The sequence below is a fragment of the Canis aureus genome, chromosome 14 (genome assembly GCF_053574225.1).
Source record: "Canis aureus isolate CA01 chromosome 14, VMU_Caureus_v.1.0, whole genome shotgun sequence".
Lineage (NCBI taxonomy): Eukaryota > Metazoa > Chordata > Mammalia > Carnivora > Canidae > Canis > Canis aureus.
The window spans coordinates 22,173,566-22,188,874 of NC_135624.1; the positions used below are offsets into that span (position 1 = coordinate 22,173,566).

General features: G+C 38.5%; 1 protein-coding gene across 4 annotated transcripts in view; it reads left to right on the plus strand.

Moving 5' to 3' along the window:
- Positions 1 to 15,309, plus strand: part of COL14A1 (collagen type XIV alpha 1 chain) — a 216,711-nt gene that overhangs the window by 76,776 nt on the left and 124,626 nt on the right. For all 4 annotated transcript variants that reach the window (XM_077847081.1, XM_077847080.1, XM_077847079.1 and 1 more), the window contains exons 13-18: positions 2,427 to 2,556; positions 4,406 to 4,545; positions 10,297 to 10,423; positions 12,293 to 12,432; positions 12,917 to 13,049; positions 14,359 to 14,418. In XM_077847081.1, the coding sequence (XP_077703207.1) occupies positions 2,427 to 2,556; positions 4,406 to 4,545; positions 10,297 to 10,423; positions 12,293 to 12,432; positions 12,917 to 13,049; positions 14,359 to 14,418 (730 nt within the window). The remainder of the gene's footprint in view (positions 1 to 2,426; positions 2,557 to 4,405; positions 4,546 to 10,296; positions 10,424 to 12,292; positions 12,433 to 12,916; positions 13,050 to 14,358; positions 14,419 to 15,309) is intronic.

A 15,309-nucleotide genomic window follows, 5' to 3' on the forward strand; every position in this document is an offset into this window, starting at 1 on the left:
TTTCTTTAGGATAAATTCCTAGAAGTGGAGTCTGTTTTTTCAAAGGCATGCAAATTATTAAGGCTTATAAGGAGTATTAGCAAATGATCCTAGAGAAATTTGTTATAATTTATATTGCTGTATGCGATTCACAAATGGCTATTTTCCCCATACTTAAGAAACTTTTTCTTTTACGAATATGAGAAGTAGAAAAATGCATGGATATTTTTTACATTTAATGAATGAATCTTTGACTTTCAAATGATTTATTTTAGTCTTTGTTTTTAATTTATGGGGAACAATTACTATAATGTAGATATTCAATGAATGATGAGGAAATGTCTGTAACACTTGGGAGTGTTTGAGTAGGCAGATAGAGTGGTCAAGAGAGGGAGTTTAGAACTCAAATCTTTAATATTGTTTATTTTTTTTATTTTTTTATTTTTTAAATTTTTTATTTATTTGTGATAGTCACAGAGAGAGAGAGAGAATGAGGCAGAGACACAGGCAGAGGGAGAAGCAGGCTCCATGCACCAGGAGCCCGACATGGGATTCGATCCCGGGTCTCCAGGATTGCGCCCTGGGCCAAAGGCAGGCGCCAAACCGCTGCGCCACCCAGGGATCCCCTTTAATATTGTTTAACCATTTTCTTTAACATTGCTTCTGGTGACAGAAATGTTTAGGGCCAAAAGTATGGTGAATCTGAGTATCAGGAGCAGAGCATTGGTGATGTGTGTGCGTGTGTGTGTGTGTGTGTGTGTGTGTGTGTGTTTTATTTCTAAGGTTTAGACAGCTTTAGTTCATTTGGATATAATGTTGATCTGAATTATTTTGGCAGAAGGGATACTTAGCAAATGATGCTAGAAAGAAGATCAACTTCACCAACAAGGAGAAAGATAAGAAAGAAAGGAATACCAGTTCACACCCAGTAGATTAGCAAAACGTTTTTAAAGTTTACTAATAACTGCATATTAGTGAGCATATGGGAAACAGAATTATTCATGTAAATTGACATGTAAATTGGTACAGCTGCCTTGGAAAATAATTTGAAATCTATCATCAAGTTGAAGATATGTATAATTTTTTAAGGAATGTATCATAAGGAAACCTCCTGCACGGCTTTTTGGGAATGACTGATTGACATGTGCATCAACAGAAGGATGGAAAAGAGCAGAATATTTCTACAAAAGAATACCATAAGGGGACTAATAATGTCACCTCTATCCCTGTGTATCAACATGAATAAATCTTGAAACATAGTATTGACAGAAAAAAAGTTGCAAAAATTATGTTGAGAAGATTCCGTTTATATATTGTTAAACATACAGAACTATATATTATTACAGCTATATACATAGTAGAAGTAAAGAACTGGATTAATAAGGTACACCTCAATATTAGGATAGAGATAGTGAACAGAAAGTATGAGAAAGAGCTTCTGTTTTATCTAAGTGGGTGACAGGCACTGAGGGGGGCACTTGACGGGATGAGCACTGGGTGTTATTCTGTATGTTGGCAAATTGAACACCAATAAAAAATAAATTTATTATTAAAAAATAAATAAATATATTAGTTCTTTTTAAAATATGACTGGAAGTTATTATGACAAAATGTTCATATTTATTGAATTTGAGTGGTGGGTGCATCAAGGTGAATTAAATTCTTTACATTTATTTTATATATACATTGAGCTATTTCAAAATTACAATTTCAAATTTGACAATAAGATTGGCAGTTGTGTGACTGGAGACTGATTATGGAGATATTTTTCTTCCTTCCGAAACAAAATAAAACCATGCTATCATGCAGTTGTCACGCAACTAAGAATGTTGGTTAGTTTATTTGACTCCAAGGGTCAGAAAAATCATTCCAGAATCAAAAAGCAAATTGCCACATTGGATGTCAAGGTGGGTTGATCTCTTCTGTATCCTGGGAAGAACTCGCAATCTAAGTGCATAGGCCCTTTTGTTGAATGGGGCAACAAAACTGGTCCAGCTCAATTAGGCCTGAAGTGAAAACTGGGCAACCAGTCAAGCGACTGGTTAGAATTAGCCAGTGGTGAGAGATGCCCACTTGACTCTGTGCCCAGTGTGCTGCCCTAGACTTTGTACTCTTTCTAGACAACATTTCTAACTCAGTTCCACCCACACTGTTCTGAGGACTAAATTTTTGACACTGTTATTCTGGCTCAGATTCCCACTTGTCCAGATGTAAAGAGTTATCCTCAAACAGCACACATGGGTACATTCAGCTTTATATGGCTCCATGGCATCTGTTCCTAATATAAAATGATACAAGACAATGAAAGATTATGGCTAAAGCATTTGAATAAGGGGTTGTGAGGAGATGAAATCTTGTTCCATGGAGTCTTACCTTTACTCAGTTGTACATTGATCAACATGAATGGCACACATTGGCAACAATCTCCTAACATGTGTTCTTTTCAGATGAAAATTGGAGAGACCCACACAGATATTGAATTAAGAGGATTGTTGCCCAATACGGAGTACACAGTTACAGTTTATGCCATGTTTGGAGAAGAGGCCAGTGATCCTGTTACAGGCCAAGAAACAACACGTAAGCAGTTCAGTCATTCAGAGGAAATGCTGGAATAAAAGCCCAAAAAGACGTTGGGATTCTAAATAGGAAATTCTGGTTTAGGTTGAAACCTCTTAAAAGCTAATTGTAACTTAAGAAAATGTGCATTTTATTTAGTGGCAGGATATGTATTAGTTGATTTAAAAAGGCATCCTTCTGATGCTCCTAAAAAAATGATGTCCTTGGGTACGTGATCCTAGGACTGGCATTTTTGTGCAGTATGGAAACTAGGCACTGCTCCACCATACTGCTAAATTTAACTGAACTCCAGAACATTTTGGAGCTAAGTGTGTACAACACTTAAATAATTATATTGTTTCTCTCTCTCTCTTATGCATTCTCTCTAGCCCCTTGAGTATTATGAGAGTCACTAAATTCTGTAGGCTCTTTATTGCCAAATAATCAATATGTATTGAATTAGTGAAAATAATTAGTCTTTTCACTAATTTTCACTTTTCACTAATTGGGTGAGGAAGCATCATACTTTGTGGCTGTGGCTGACAACTGTCATCATTTGTCTTTTAGGTTTTTGCTGTGCTGGTTTTATCAGCACTATATCACGGTCTCTCAAATCAATCGATTGATTGCTTGGTTAAACTCTAACTGCTCTTCTGCTCCTACTAACTATGACCTTGGCCAAGTTACCTCAGTTTTATGACCTATATAATGGGGATATTGTAGTCTCCTTGCAGCCTATTGTAAGGGTTTAATGAGATAACATGAGTTATAATGATTAGTTCCAGAGCTTCTCAGACTCATAAGGGCATGCGATAAACCTTAACAATTGGTTTTACTATAAACCTACAAAGGCTCATGAAACTCTCAAAGATTCTTGACAAATTTTAATCTATTGAATCAGAAGGGGATTTTTTTTTCAGAAGGGGATTTTTGAAGAAGTGCAAAAAGCTATGGAATTGATATTAAGAATCTGCAGAAATACAGTGCCTCTTTAAATAATTTTTTTCTCTTTAAATAATTTTAAAGCAACAGCAATGTATTCACTTGGTCTCACAAAGCCAGGGGCATTTATTCAGGGCAGGACTCCTACACTCTTGGAGTCAACAAATGTATATTGAGAACTTGCTACATTGGAGATAAAGATGGGAACAAAATCAATCTCTAATTGTCCGAAATTAGAATATATTGAGAAAGAGAGACAATAGATCAATAAAAGCACAATATAGGAAATAAACCAGGGACAGGTAGCATTGGGGTAGAAGCATTATTTTACATACGATGATCCTGAAAAGCCTCAATGGGTAGATGACATATGTTCAAAACCCTAAGTGTTGGATAACTCAAAGATTTTGGCTTTCCATGGAGTTTCCATTTGCTCAGAGGGAGAGATTCAGAGAAAAGATTAGAAGAGGTGGCAGGAGTTAGTAGTTCAGTTTTGCACAGGTTAAGCTGGAAATGCCTAGTAGATACTCGAGTGGAGTGGACAGAGGCCATCAACCTTCCTTTACACATGGGAAATCGTAGAGAGGAGCAAGAGAGATCATACAACAGTTGAGTGAAATAGCTACGATTTAATTTCAGGTGCCCTGGTTTTTTATTTATAGCAGCTGTAATAATAGCGTTGATAGGAGAAGAAAGACACAATATGTACCTAAATCTTATTTCTTTCTAAGCATGTATAATTTATTAATACTATTCATTCTTTACAAGGGAAGTTTTTTCTTTGTTAATTTTCTTTGTTATCTGGTTGAAATTTTTCATGTCTAAGTAGTTTCAAAATCAAAGATGATGGGGTTTTTGTTTGGCTTTTTTATATACATATATATGCTATTTAACATTTTAATTATTTTCTATTTCACTTACTGCAAAGTGCCCTTAAGTCCCCCGAGAAACCTGAGAATCTCCAATGTTGGCTCTAACAGTGCTCGGTTAGCCTGGGACCCAACTTCAAGAAAGATCAGTGGTTATCGAATTGTATATAACAATGCAGATGGCACTGAAATTAATGAGGTAAGCTGTGGATCACAATGTCTGGTTTCTTTTTAGTGGTTGTATATTAGCTTTTTATGGCTGCATAACCAATCATCCCAAAGCTACAGTGGCTTAAAACAATCCAAATTGTTTATTTTCTCTCCTGGTTTCTGTGTGTCAGGAATTAGCGTATCAACTACTTGGATCTATACTTCTGGCTTGGGGTCACTCATGAGATCATAGCTGGATAGTGGCTGGTGCTGGTGTCATCACAACTGCTTCTTCATTCAAATGTCTGGTGCCTGGTCTGGGAAGATTAGATCAGCTGGGAGCCAGAGCAGCTCTCTATGTCTAACTAGACTCTTCACATCATCCCTCCAGTATGGCAGCTTTAGGGGAGCTAGACTTTTTACATGCGGGCCCAGGAGTCCCCAGACATATGTCCAAAGAGAGACAGAGAGCATGAGGGAGTGCTAGGTGAAAGCGGTGTCACCTTTAGTTAGAGAAGTCACAGAATACCACCTTTGCCACACTCCACTGGTAGGAGATATCACAAGTCCCCACTTGGATTCAACATGAGGAGGAGCACTGGTCCCACCTCTGGTGGGAGGCAGGTGGGATGGGAGATATATGTTGACCTGACCATCTTTGAAATATACCGTCTGCCCCGTGCAGGGGGTGGGGAAGTAAGTATCTTCCTAGATGTTGTACCCCAGAAATAATGTCAGTGTCATCCACTTTATCCCTCTGCTTTTGAGTAAACAAACATCTGAAAGATGCTAGTTAGATAAATACAAAACTGAATAATTCAAGTTTTATGTAGGAAGATGCTTTTAAGTAATAGAACTTCTTAGAACTCATGAAGATACAGTATCTTATGCTCAGTCACTAATAAACTTCACAAATTCTTTCCTTTCGAATATTATGTTAGCAGGATAGTTAGTAAAGTTGTTATTATTTTTCCTCAACTTGGTCCAAGAAGTTAAGACCAAGAGAGAAATATGTTGGATTACATCACTTCTATTTTCTGCCCAAATGAAGAAACTATTTTCATTTGTACAAACAGTTTCCTACAATTAAATTCAAGCAGTATTTTGCAGAATGCCCCCTCACATGGGACATTGGGTATTGAATACACAATATTGCACATTTGCTAATATTTGATATTTGTATATATTGTGAAATGATCGGCATAAGAAATGTACTTAACATCCACTCAAAAAAATTATAGATCTTGTGGCCTCTTATGCTATTTTAGGTTATTTGCCATTATAAAGAATGACCCCAGACTAATACATTAGTTGAGAATTACATGTGCTTTTTTGTAGTGTTTTTTTAATCTTAGGGATGCCTTTGGCACTTACTATTCCTAATTTGTATTGTGCTGGGAAACTAGAAAACTGTATTTGGCAAAACTGAATTTAAAACATGAGAAAATGGTCTACAAATGAAAATCTGAGAAAATTTTATTTGAGCAAAATGCATAAACAATATGTGGTTTTGTGGCATTTCCAATTTGGGGTGTGTGTGTGTGTGTGTGTGTGTGTGTATGTGTTCTTATTTCTTAATTCTTAACCATGCAATTGAGACTAAATGTTGTTAGACAAATGTCTTTTGTTTAAGTGTAATATTACTTTGTCTAATTTTGGAATATATGACTTTAAGGATGAGTATTCCTACTATATTTTGCTTTAACTTGTATTAATTAGGCTTTTATTTGTAGATAATGCTTGGGTTTTTGGGAAACTTTCAAAACATTCTGGAACTTAAAAATGAACTTAAAAATGAACTTAAAAATGTCCCAACCAAAATATGCTTAGTATGTAATATGCAACTGATTGTAATATACAATTGATTGCATTTAAAAAATATATATTTTATTTACTTATTTTACAGAGAGAGAGAGAGCACAAGCAGGGGGAGTGGCAGGCAGAGGGAGAGGGCAGAGTAGGGAGCCGGATGTGGAGCTTGTTCCCAGGCCCCTGGGATCATGACCTGAGCTGAAGGCAGATGCTTAACCATCTGAGCCACCCAGGTGCCCCGAAGCTTTTGCTTTTGACTCAATTTATATTTCTTTGCTTTATTTTCTGTTCCTCCCATCCTCCTTCCTTTATTTATTTTTTTAAAGCTTTTTTTTTTAATTTTTATTTATTTATGATAGTCACAGAGAGAGAGAGAGAGGCAGAGACACAGGCAGAGGGAGAAGCAGGCTCCATGCACCAGGAACCCAATGTGGGATTTGATCCCGCGTTTCCAGGATCGCGCCCTGGGCCAAAGACAGGCTCCAAACCGCTGCGCCACCCAGGGATCCCCCTCCTTCCTTTAATTCCTCTTTCTCCCTTTTGTTCTTTCTGCATTATCCCTCTCTCCAACTGCTTGGAGACAAAGGAACAAAAATGAAACAGGGCACCCAAATGTCAATGGTGATGATGATGATGACGATGATGGTGCTAACACATGATGAGTGCTTACCTTGAGCCAGCCACTGTTCTGAGAGCTTTAGAGAGAGCCCCCTTAATGCAATCCTTAGAGAAAACATGCTGGAAGCATGACTTGTCAACGGACGACAGGGCCATCCCAGAGAGTATGTGCTGGGAGAGGGGTTGGGGAAATGTACACACAGGATGGAAAACTAAAGTGCTGCCATTTGAGTTTTATAAATGAAAGGCCAGTTTTTAGACTCAGATGCAAGTCCAGTTCCCGACAGCTATGACTCAACGAGAGAGCCCAGAGCGGAGCCCAGTCCCTTGTTCCTCGTTGAGGACTCTTTCTTCATCCCTCCCAGAATTAGACTGAAATTAAGCTTTCAGGCCAGACTGAAAATTTTTCAAAAATAGTTATATAAACATGAGATCATGGTCACTTGTTATCATTTTCCCAAATTGTTCTCCTCCTACCTCTTAAAAATACTACCAAAAAAATCAGTTGCAGAACTTAGTCTAAAACATAATGTAACTAATAAAAATAGGTGACACCTTAGAGTTTTCATTTGATGGAATAAAATGATCAATAGTTAATGCATAAAATATGGTCTATTCAGAGTCAAATAAAATGCTTTAGTAAATAAGATAGATATATAGGAATATATAAGGGGAAAACATGCATATTTTTGTCTCTTGGTGTATGTAAGATGGCTTGATTTTTAACTGCTTTGTGTATGTTTGATATCCTCATGAAATTCCTGTTTGTCACAGATTTGAGACTTAAAGGTCAAGGCATAATTATCCATTCCAGTTAATAGTTTTCTGTCTGGGAAATTAGTTCAAGTCCTTGGGCTTCCCATTCCTTGTTTGTACCTAGAATTTGGTTGAGGGGGAAGAGGAGGCTAAACACAACAATGAATATAAAGTCCTTGACATGTTTAAGTGCTCAGTAAACTCAGCTATTATAATCCAAAGCAATACATAAATATGATTTAGAAGAACATGTCTTGAACTAATATTTTAAATATGGATTTGTCTTTTCTGTGAGTTTTATGAAGCCATTCTGTGCGCAGGATTTTGAGTCCAAAATACCTATGTTGAAGCACTGGGTACTCGCTGATTTTCCATTGGGCAAGTTCCTTAACTTTTCAGACTCTCACTTTTACTATCTTCAAATTAAAGTTGACAATTAGCTACTCTACAACGTTGTGTACTACCTATCAAAAGAGCTATTACACAGGAAGCATACAGACAATACCCAAACCAAAGTAAACATTAAGTGCTAAGAATGGCCTATAATCTTATCAGGCCCAAATTCAGAAGAAGAGAATCCATATTTTCAGTTAATTCCCGCTACAGAACTAACACCCTGGCTTAAAATAATAACCCCTGGTTATGCAACCTGGGCAGAGCTCAGCAAGGACAGCTTGGCTCTACTGCTCTATGTGGTGTCAGCTGAGGTGACTCTTGCATTCATGTGGGAGTTTGACTGAGCCAGAACTTCCAAGATGACTTCACTCCTGTGTCTGGTATCTTAGCCGGGGTGGCTGAGAAGGCTGAGGTTGGTTGGCCCTCTCCAGCAGAGTGGCTCAGGGTTCCAAAAGTATGAAAGTGGAAGCTCCTTCCTGAAGGACTGACACTGTCTTTTTTACCTGCTATTGATTTCTTAGTGATGTATATGGTTTCTGGATTGGCTCTGAGTTCCGATGAGCCCATTATCATCTCTCTTAAAAATGATCTTTGGTGCCTCCCCTATTCACTCAAAAACAAATATAATTCAACATGCAATACTGAGGAAGCTAAACAGGGTCTTACCCTGAAGGGGCTTACACTTTATGCAGGAGAAAATAAATAGGTATATAGGAGATAAAATGATTTCAGGCTGATTGGTGCTGGGAGGAAACAAATAAGGGCAGTGTTAGGGGATAGCCCTACTGAGATAGGTGGAAAGAGAAACCCTCTGTGAGGAGGTAAAAGTTAAGCATGGTCCTGACAGATGGCAAAGGCCTAGTTTTGAAAAGAGCTAGGGAGATAGGGTCCCAAACAGAATGAATTGCATGTGCAAAGGCCCTGAGGTGAATTAGACATGGAGCTGACAAGCCAGTGTAGCCAGAGGCCAGTGGGTGATCAGAACCAAGGCAGGAAAAAGGAGCCTGCTCCAGATTATGAAAAGCCAAGAGGTCATCACAGGATGCTTGGTTTTGATTTGGAAAGCCATAGATAGCTAAAGAAATTTAAGTAGGACAGTGACCCATTTCATATTTTGGTAAAGGTCACATTGACTGCCATGAGCAAATCTATACAGTAAGCGTAGTTATCTTCCCTTTAACCTCGGGTGCTATCAAGTTTAGTCATTGATAGTATTGTAAATGACAGATCGTACTGAAATTGCTCTAAATGTCTCTTGAAAACATTTTAAATGATCTTTTTTGGCAGAGTCTCCTCTTAGGTAAATAGGTTCACTTCTTCAATTCCTCGGAGTATCTTTATAGCTAGAGTGTCTTATTAAGTACCTCCCTTACAGGAGTTTTGTAAGGGTTAATTGAGACAAGGTATAGAAAATGTATACGTGTGGCACCATTTACTTGGTCTATAATATGCCCCCAGAGCTATGGGGTTCAGAGGCCCAAGACCCAACCTTTCAGTGATAAAATTGTGTCTGCTTTTGCTCTTTGTTGAGGATGGCTTTGCTCAGGGCTCTGTGTTCTAGATCCTGCTTGCATTTCTTCTTACTTTATGGTTTCTTTCTTCATTCTTTGCTGTTCCTCTTCTGATCCTTCCCTTTCCTATACCCTTGGTCCTTATCCTTAGCACTTCACCCCTTATGTACTCTAAAGAGATTGGTACATATTTTTTTCCCAAATATATCTCCCCGTGGAATATAAAGGAATATTTCAAATATTTACAGTGATCTTTGGTATGAATATCTCCTGATTCTTCCCCTGCTGGTTGCTCGTCTGTGTAGCTCCGATAGGAGTAATGTGTGATATTTAGTCATGGGTCAGCGGAGCCCAGGCAGTGAAGCCAAAAACTGGCTGCTCCTAGAAGATCAGGCTGGAAGCATTATGTTTATTTCTAGTGGCATTGTAAGTTGTGTGCACTTTCCTTTCCATATCTTCAACAAGTGGAAATAATATTGGTTGTGAAAATGTCCTGAGAATTAACTGAGAGGTAATCTATTTAAAGGTGAAAATTAGAAATGTGTAATCTAGAAGCAGACTGGTTTTATATGTAATTCAGTAATACTTTTGAAGTCTTTATAGCTCTGCTGCCAAGCCAAGTAAACTACAGACAATAATAAAATGCCTTCCGTCGCCCGTGTCTAGAGAGTATCTGAGGTAGCTGTTATGACTTCTCTGCTTTGCAGGTTGAAGTTGATCCTGTTACTACCTTCCCTCTGAAGGGCTTGACGCCACTCACAGACTACACTGTTGCCATTTTCTCTATCTATGATGAGGGACAGTCAGAGCCTCTGACTGGAATTTTTACCACAGGTGAGCCTTGTCATGGTTTGGACATTTCCAAGAGTAACTATACAGAAATCAGAAGCTGGAGCAGATTCTTCAGTTGTGATTTTGGAGAGATTGCATTTTATTTTATTTATTTATTTAAAGATTTTATTTGTTATTTGAGAGAGACAGAAAAGAGGCAGAGAGAACACACACATACACACATGCATACATGAGTGGGACAAAGGGTGGGTGCAATGGGAGAGGGAGATGCAGACTCTGCTGAACAGAGATTCCCAGGACTCTGGGATCATGATCTGACCTAAAGGCAGAGGCTTAACCAACTGAGCCATCCAGGTGCCTGAAGAGACTGCATTTAAATATTTGTTGATATTGTATTATTATTTTTATAGATTTATTTATTTGAGAGAGAGTGTGTGTGCACACATGTTGGGCAGAGAGCAGAGAGAGAGAGAGAGAGAGAGAGAATCTCAATCAGAGATTCTCCCCACTGAGCACGGAACCCTACTTGGGTCTCCATGTCATGACCCTAAGATCATGACCTGAGTCAAAACCAGCAGTTGGACACTTAACTGATTGAACCACCGGGTGCCTCTGCATTGTATTATTATTAACAACCAGTTAGGTGACTAGAATGTGTATTGCCTAATTATTTTCTATCAAAGCAAAAAGAGGAAAGATCATCTAAACTCAAAAAGTCTCAGTTAAGTAAATGTGTGTACCGTTCTGTTCCTAATCTTAGACCATTTCTTTCTCTATGAATCTAAAAACTTCACAGCTTTCTTCTGTCTTCATGTGCATGCATATTAAGATGGACTCCCAAAATTGATGATAACCCAACAATTTTTTGACCTGCAAGAATGAAAGTTTCATGCTGTTTAACCTAAGACATCACTCTGTAACCAATAATGTATTCATGCAGCCTGACTATTAATATAAGAATATGGAATCTTTTAAATACTAAAAACAAAAACAAAAATGTAAGGCATGACCGCACGATTTTCCTTTCCTGTATACACCCTGTAGTTAATAAATACAAAAATTTTTGCCTCATGGTGGCAATGATTCTATTGTTTGCTTCCTGAACTTAACAAGGAAAGTTAAACAATTGTGCTTGGGAAAACAATTGAGTGCTATACTGAGGAGATGAGAAACTATTTTGGAGAGATGAGAAATATGCTCCATTGAGAAATAATATTCACAGAAAAAAGTACAGTAATTCCACAGAACTTCCTGAGGACTGACTCCAGTTGGGATTCTCCTGGTGTCTTGTGAAAGAGTTTTAAAATCTCTAATCTCGAGTAATAAAAATCAGTGACTTACAATGACTGACATGCAGTTGGATGTCGTGCTCTTGTTGTACACCCCTGAAATATGAAATTCTGGAAGGTCTGATAAATTATATTTCACTTCCGATGGCACCCATATGTACAAGGTTTAAAAGATATAAGGTTTTTCTTTAGCTTATTACTAGCGGATAATTTAGGCACGAAAGCAAATAAAACTAAAAGGAACATTTCCCAGGCCTCAAAGGCACCAATTTGTTAATTTCCTCAACATAAAGAAAAAATATCTTTGTAAAGTAATGAATGTGACACTCTTACTTTTTGTAGTTCAAGTAAAGAGCCAAAGAGAGAATCTAAGAGTTCTGGAAATTATTGGAAAACTTAAGAAATGTGGTGTTTCCCTGGTCTTCCTGATACTGTGGGTAAATGATGGCACCAGAAACTTGAGGTCACACTGGACCCATGGGCACTGCTTTATGACTTCTATGGGCTTCCCTAAAGCCAGAGGCTCCTCACAGAGTCTTCTTCCTGTGGCCCTGAGAGCTGCTTGAGTTTGGCTTTGTTGGCTTCTCCATTCTCTAACAAGGTCTCCTTGCTTGGCTCACAGAGGAAGTTCCAGCCCAGCAATACTTGGAAATTGATGAAGTGACGACAGATGGTTTCAGAGTAACCTGGCATCCCCTTTCAGCTGATGAAGGGCAGCACAAGTTGATGTGGATTCCAGTCTATGGTGGGAAGACTGAAGAAGTGAGTTTCTGAAACAGCCTGGAAAGTAATCTGGAGCATTTTCTCTGGAAGTGGATACCCATTGCACATTTGAGTTGGTCTTCACTTTCAAAGAGATTAAGAATCCTTGAAGTAATTAATATTTTGCCTGGCATGGAGTTTTATAAATGTCAAATCATATGATTTTTTTTTGTAAGATTAAAATGGCATTTTTTCCCCCTTGGGCCTTAGTCATATATTTAATATATTTATAGGTTCTTTGATAAATGACATTGAATAAAGCTTCAGTTGGCACTTTTGCAATATTAATAGCACATTTGTTGGGGAAATTGAAAGGAATGAAGTCTCTGGTTTGACTTTAAAATTGAGTTCAGTGGCCCTGGAGTGTTGTATACTTAGTTTTTTGCTCATGCTCAGGATACCTTTTTTCCTTTTTATTATTTTTTTTCTTAACTTTCACCTCTATTTAAGTAAACCCAGTTACTAAGCACCAGATGCTTTTCAGGTTCTCCTAAAAGAAGACCAAGACTCATATGTTATTGAAGGCCTGGAGCCCGGCACCGAATATGAAGTTTCGCTATTGGCTGTACTGGATGATGGGAGTGAGAGTGAGGTGGTGACTGCTGTGGGGACCACGCGTAAGTGTCTTTCTGGCTGAGGTGGACATCACCAGTGGTCATTCCTATAGCCTCCCACCCACCTGGTTTCCTGCCCACCTGTTCCTGGCTACAGAGGCTCCAATTTCTGTGTCCCCCAGAATTCTTCATATATTCTCACCTTTAATGAAACCGATATGTGAAGCATATGAGAATCCTAGGGTATTCTCACCATAGAGGCAGAGACCATCTCTGTCTTGCTCACCATTATATCCCCAGTATCGAGCTTAGTACTTGTTATATTTTTACTGTGTTATATTTCAATACTTGTTGAATTGGTGGATGGATGGGTAAGATAATTTATAAATGAATACATGAGTGAACAAATAAACTGAGGGCAAGCATGTCCAAGAGCGTTTGGAATTTCCCAAATCAATCTTGGTTCCAAAAATCCTGTAGAAAGTTCACTCGCTGATTCATTCATCCCTTCATTTTTTAAATATGAGGTATTAACCACATATTAAATTTTCTTTGATGAGGTTCCCTGGGATCATATTCTGAAACAGAAAATTGCATCCAGAAGGTTAATTGAAGACTGTAGTGGGGAGAGGATCTGTAAGGAAGTAAGGATGGCAGAATGAGACATAGGGAGAAGCTATAACTGAGCCTTTGGCTAATTCCCTGAGGAGTTCTGGACCTGGGATGACCCTCCAGAGTTGTCCCAAACTGAGTCAATGGGGCTGAGTCTTTGTATCCCTCCATCTCCAGTCATTGGAGGTGGGCCATCCCCTAACAGTGTCTGTGACCTGAGGCGAGGCAGTTCCCAGAGCTCTGAGCCATTGGCAGCCAGTATTCCAGAAGCTGTGGATGAGCATGTTGACTGTGAAGAGGGGTTCTGGGTGGAGAACTGCACAACTGCTCCCATGCCCAGGGTGAATACACGACATAGAAAATAATGCCTATTTTCCCCTTGGTGGTCTTGTTTGGCAGCCCTTTCATAGCTTGATCTACAGCTTGTTTATTTTCCTTTAATTACCATAGCTATGCCCCATTTCACAGTAACTGGGAGGTTTCACAAAGTTGCATGTGTCATTCAAATGTTTATGTGAAAGCTGGTATCTGTGATTAGAAACATTCACTTCTTTGGGTTTCAGTTTCCTTATCAGCAGAATAGATGCCTTGTCTGCTTTATTTACAGCTCATTTCTTCATTCTTGCAACCACGGTCAAGATGGTTGAGAGGAGCAAGTAAGATAATATAGATGAAATTTTCTTTGAAAACTATAAAATGCTATATGCAAATGTGTAGTTACAATCATTGCAGAATTTTAAAGTAATGAATATTTTTTTAGTCGACAGTTTTTGGACCGAACCATCTACAACCATAGCCCCCACCAGACCTGTGACCTCAGGTAAGGATGAATAGAATTTGTCCCCATTTCCCCATAAGAAAAGTTTGATTTAATAGAAGTGCTGTTATCCCAGTTTTATTTATTTTATATTATTATTTAGAAGTGGGGCCTCCCAATTCAAAAATTAATCCTCTTAGAACCTTTTAACCTCTTCTTAGCCCTAAAGGCCAATGAGTCTTCAGACCTTACTGTGACATCTCTCTACTTCCATCTTTGTTTTGGGTTCCAAGTCTTTAGACTCTCCTAGTCTTTTAGAAGGTGTTAATGCCTCAGGAATCTATCCCTTCTTTTGATCACAGTGACTTCTGTTGCTGTCTGTTGAGAATTATTCACTTTATGGTGTCCTTGCATTTCTATGGGTAACCTAACCTGATAGGTCTCAGTTACCCACAGAATGGGATTTCTACCTCAGCTATTTTCTCTTTCAACTTAACTTCCGCCCTGTCCCCCAACTAGCTGTCTGTCAACTAGGTAAAACACAAGTTTGATTATACCATTTCTTTTTCTACCTAAAACCCTTCAGTGGCTGTCCATCACCCATTCATTCATTCACTGATTCATTCATTCTCCAGTGAATCTTTATTGAGCTCTTCTTTATCACGGTGCTCCCAAATCTCTTTGTCATAACATTCAAGATCCTTCTGCTTTTCTTCTTGGATTCAACCATGTTTTTCAAGCTCTCCCATTTCCTTCTCCCAGCTAGAACTCCTAGCCCTGAAGGTGAGGCATTGCCTGGTACCCTCCCCCAATTTTGACTGCTACATGTCACTCTCTTGCTTCTCTGTGACACTTCTAGTATTTTTGTCAAGTGTCAATCCCTGTATGTCTCAAAGGCCTAACAGAGTCTGACAAAGGAAAAACTCAGTGAATATTTTCTGAATGAATGAAGAA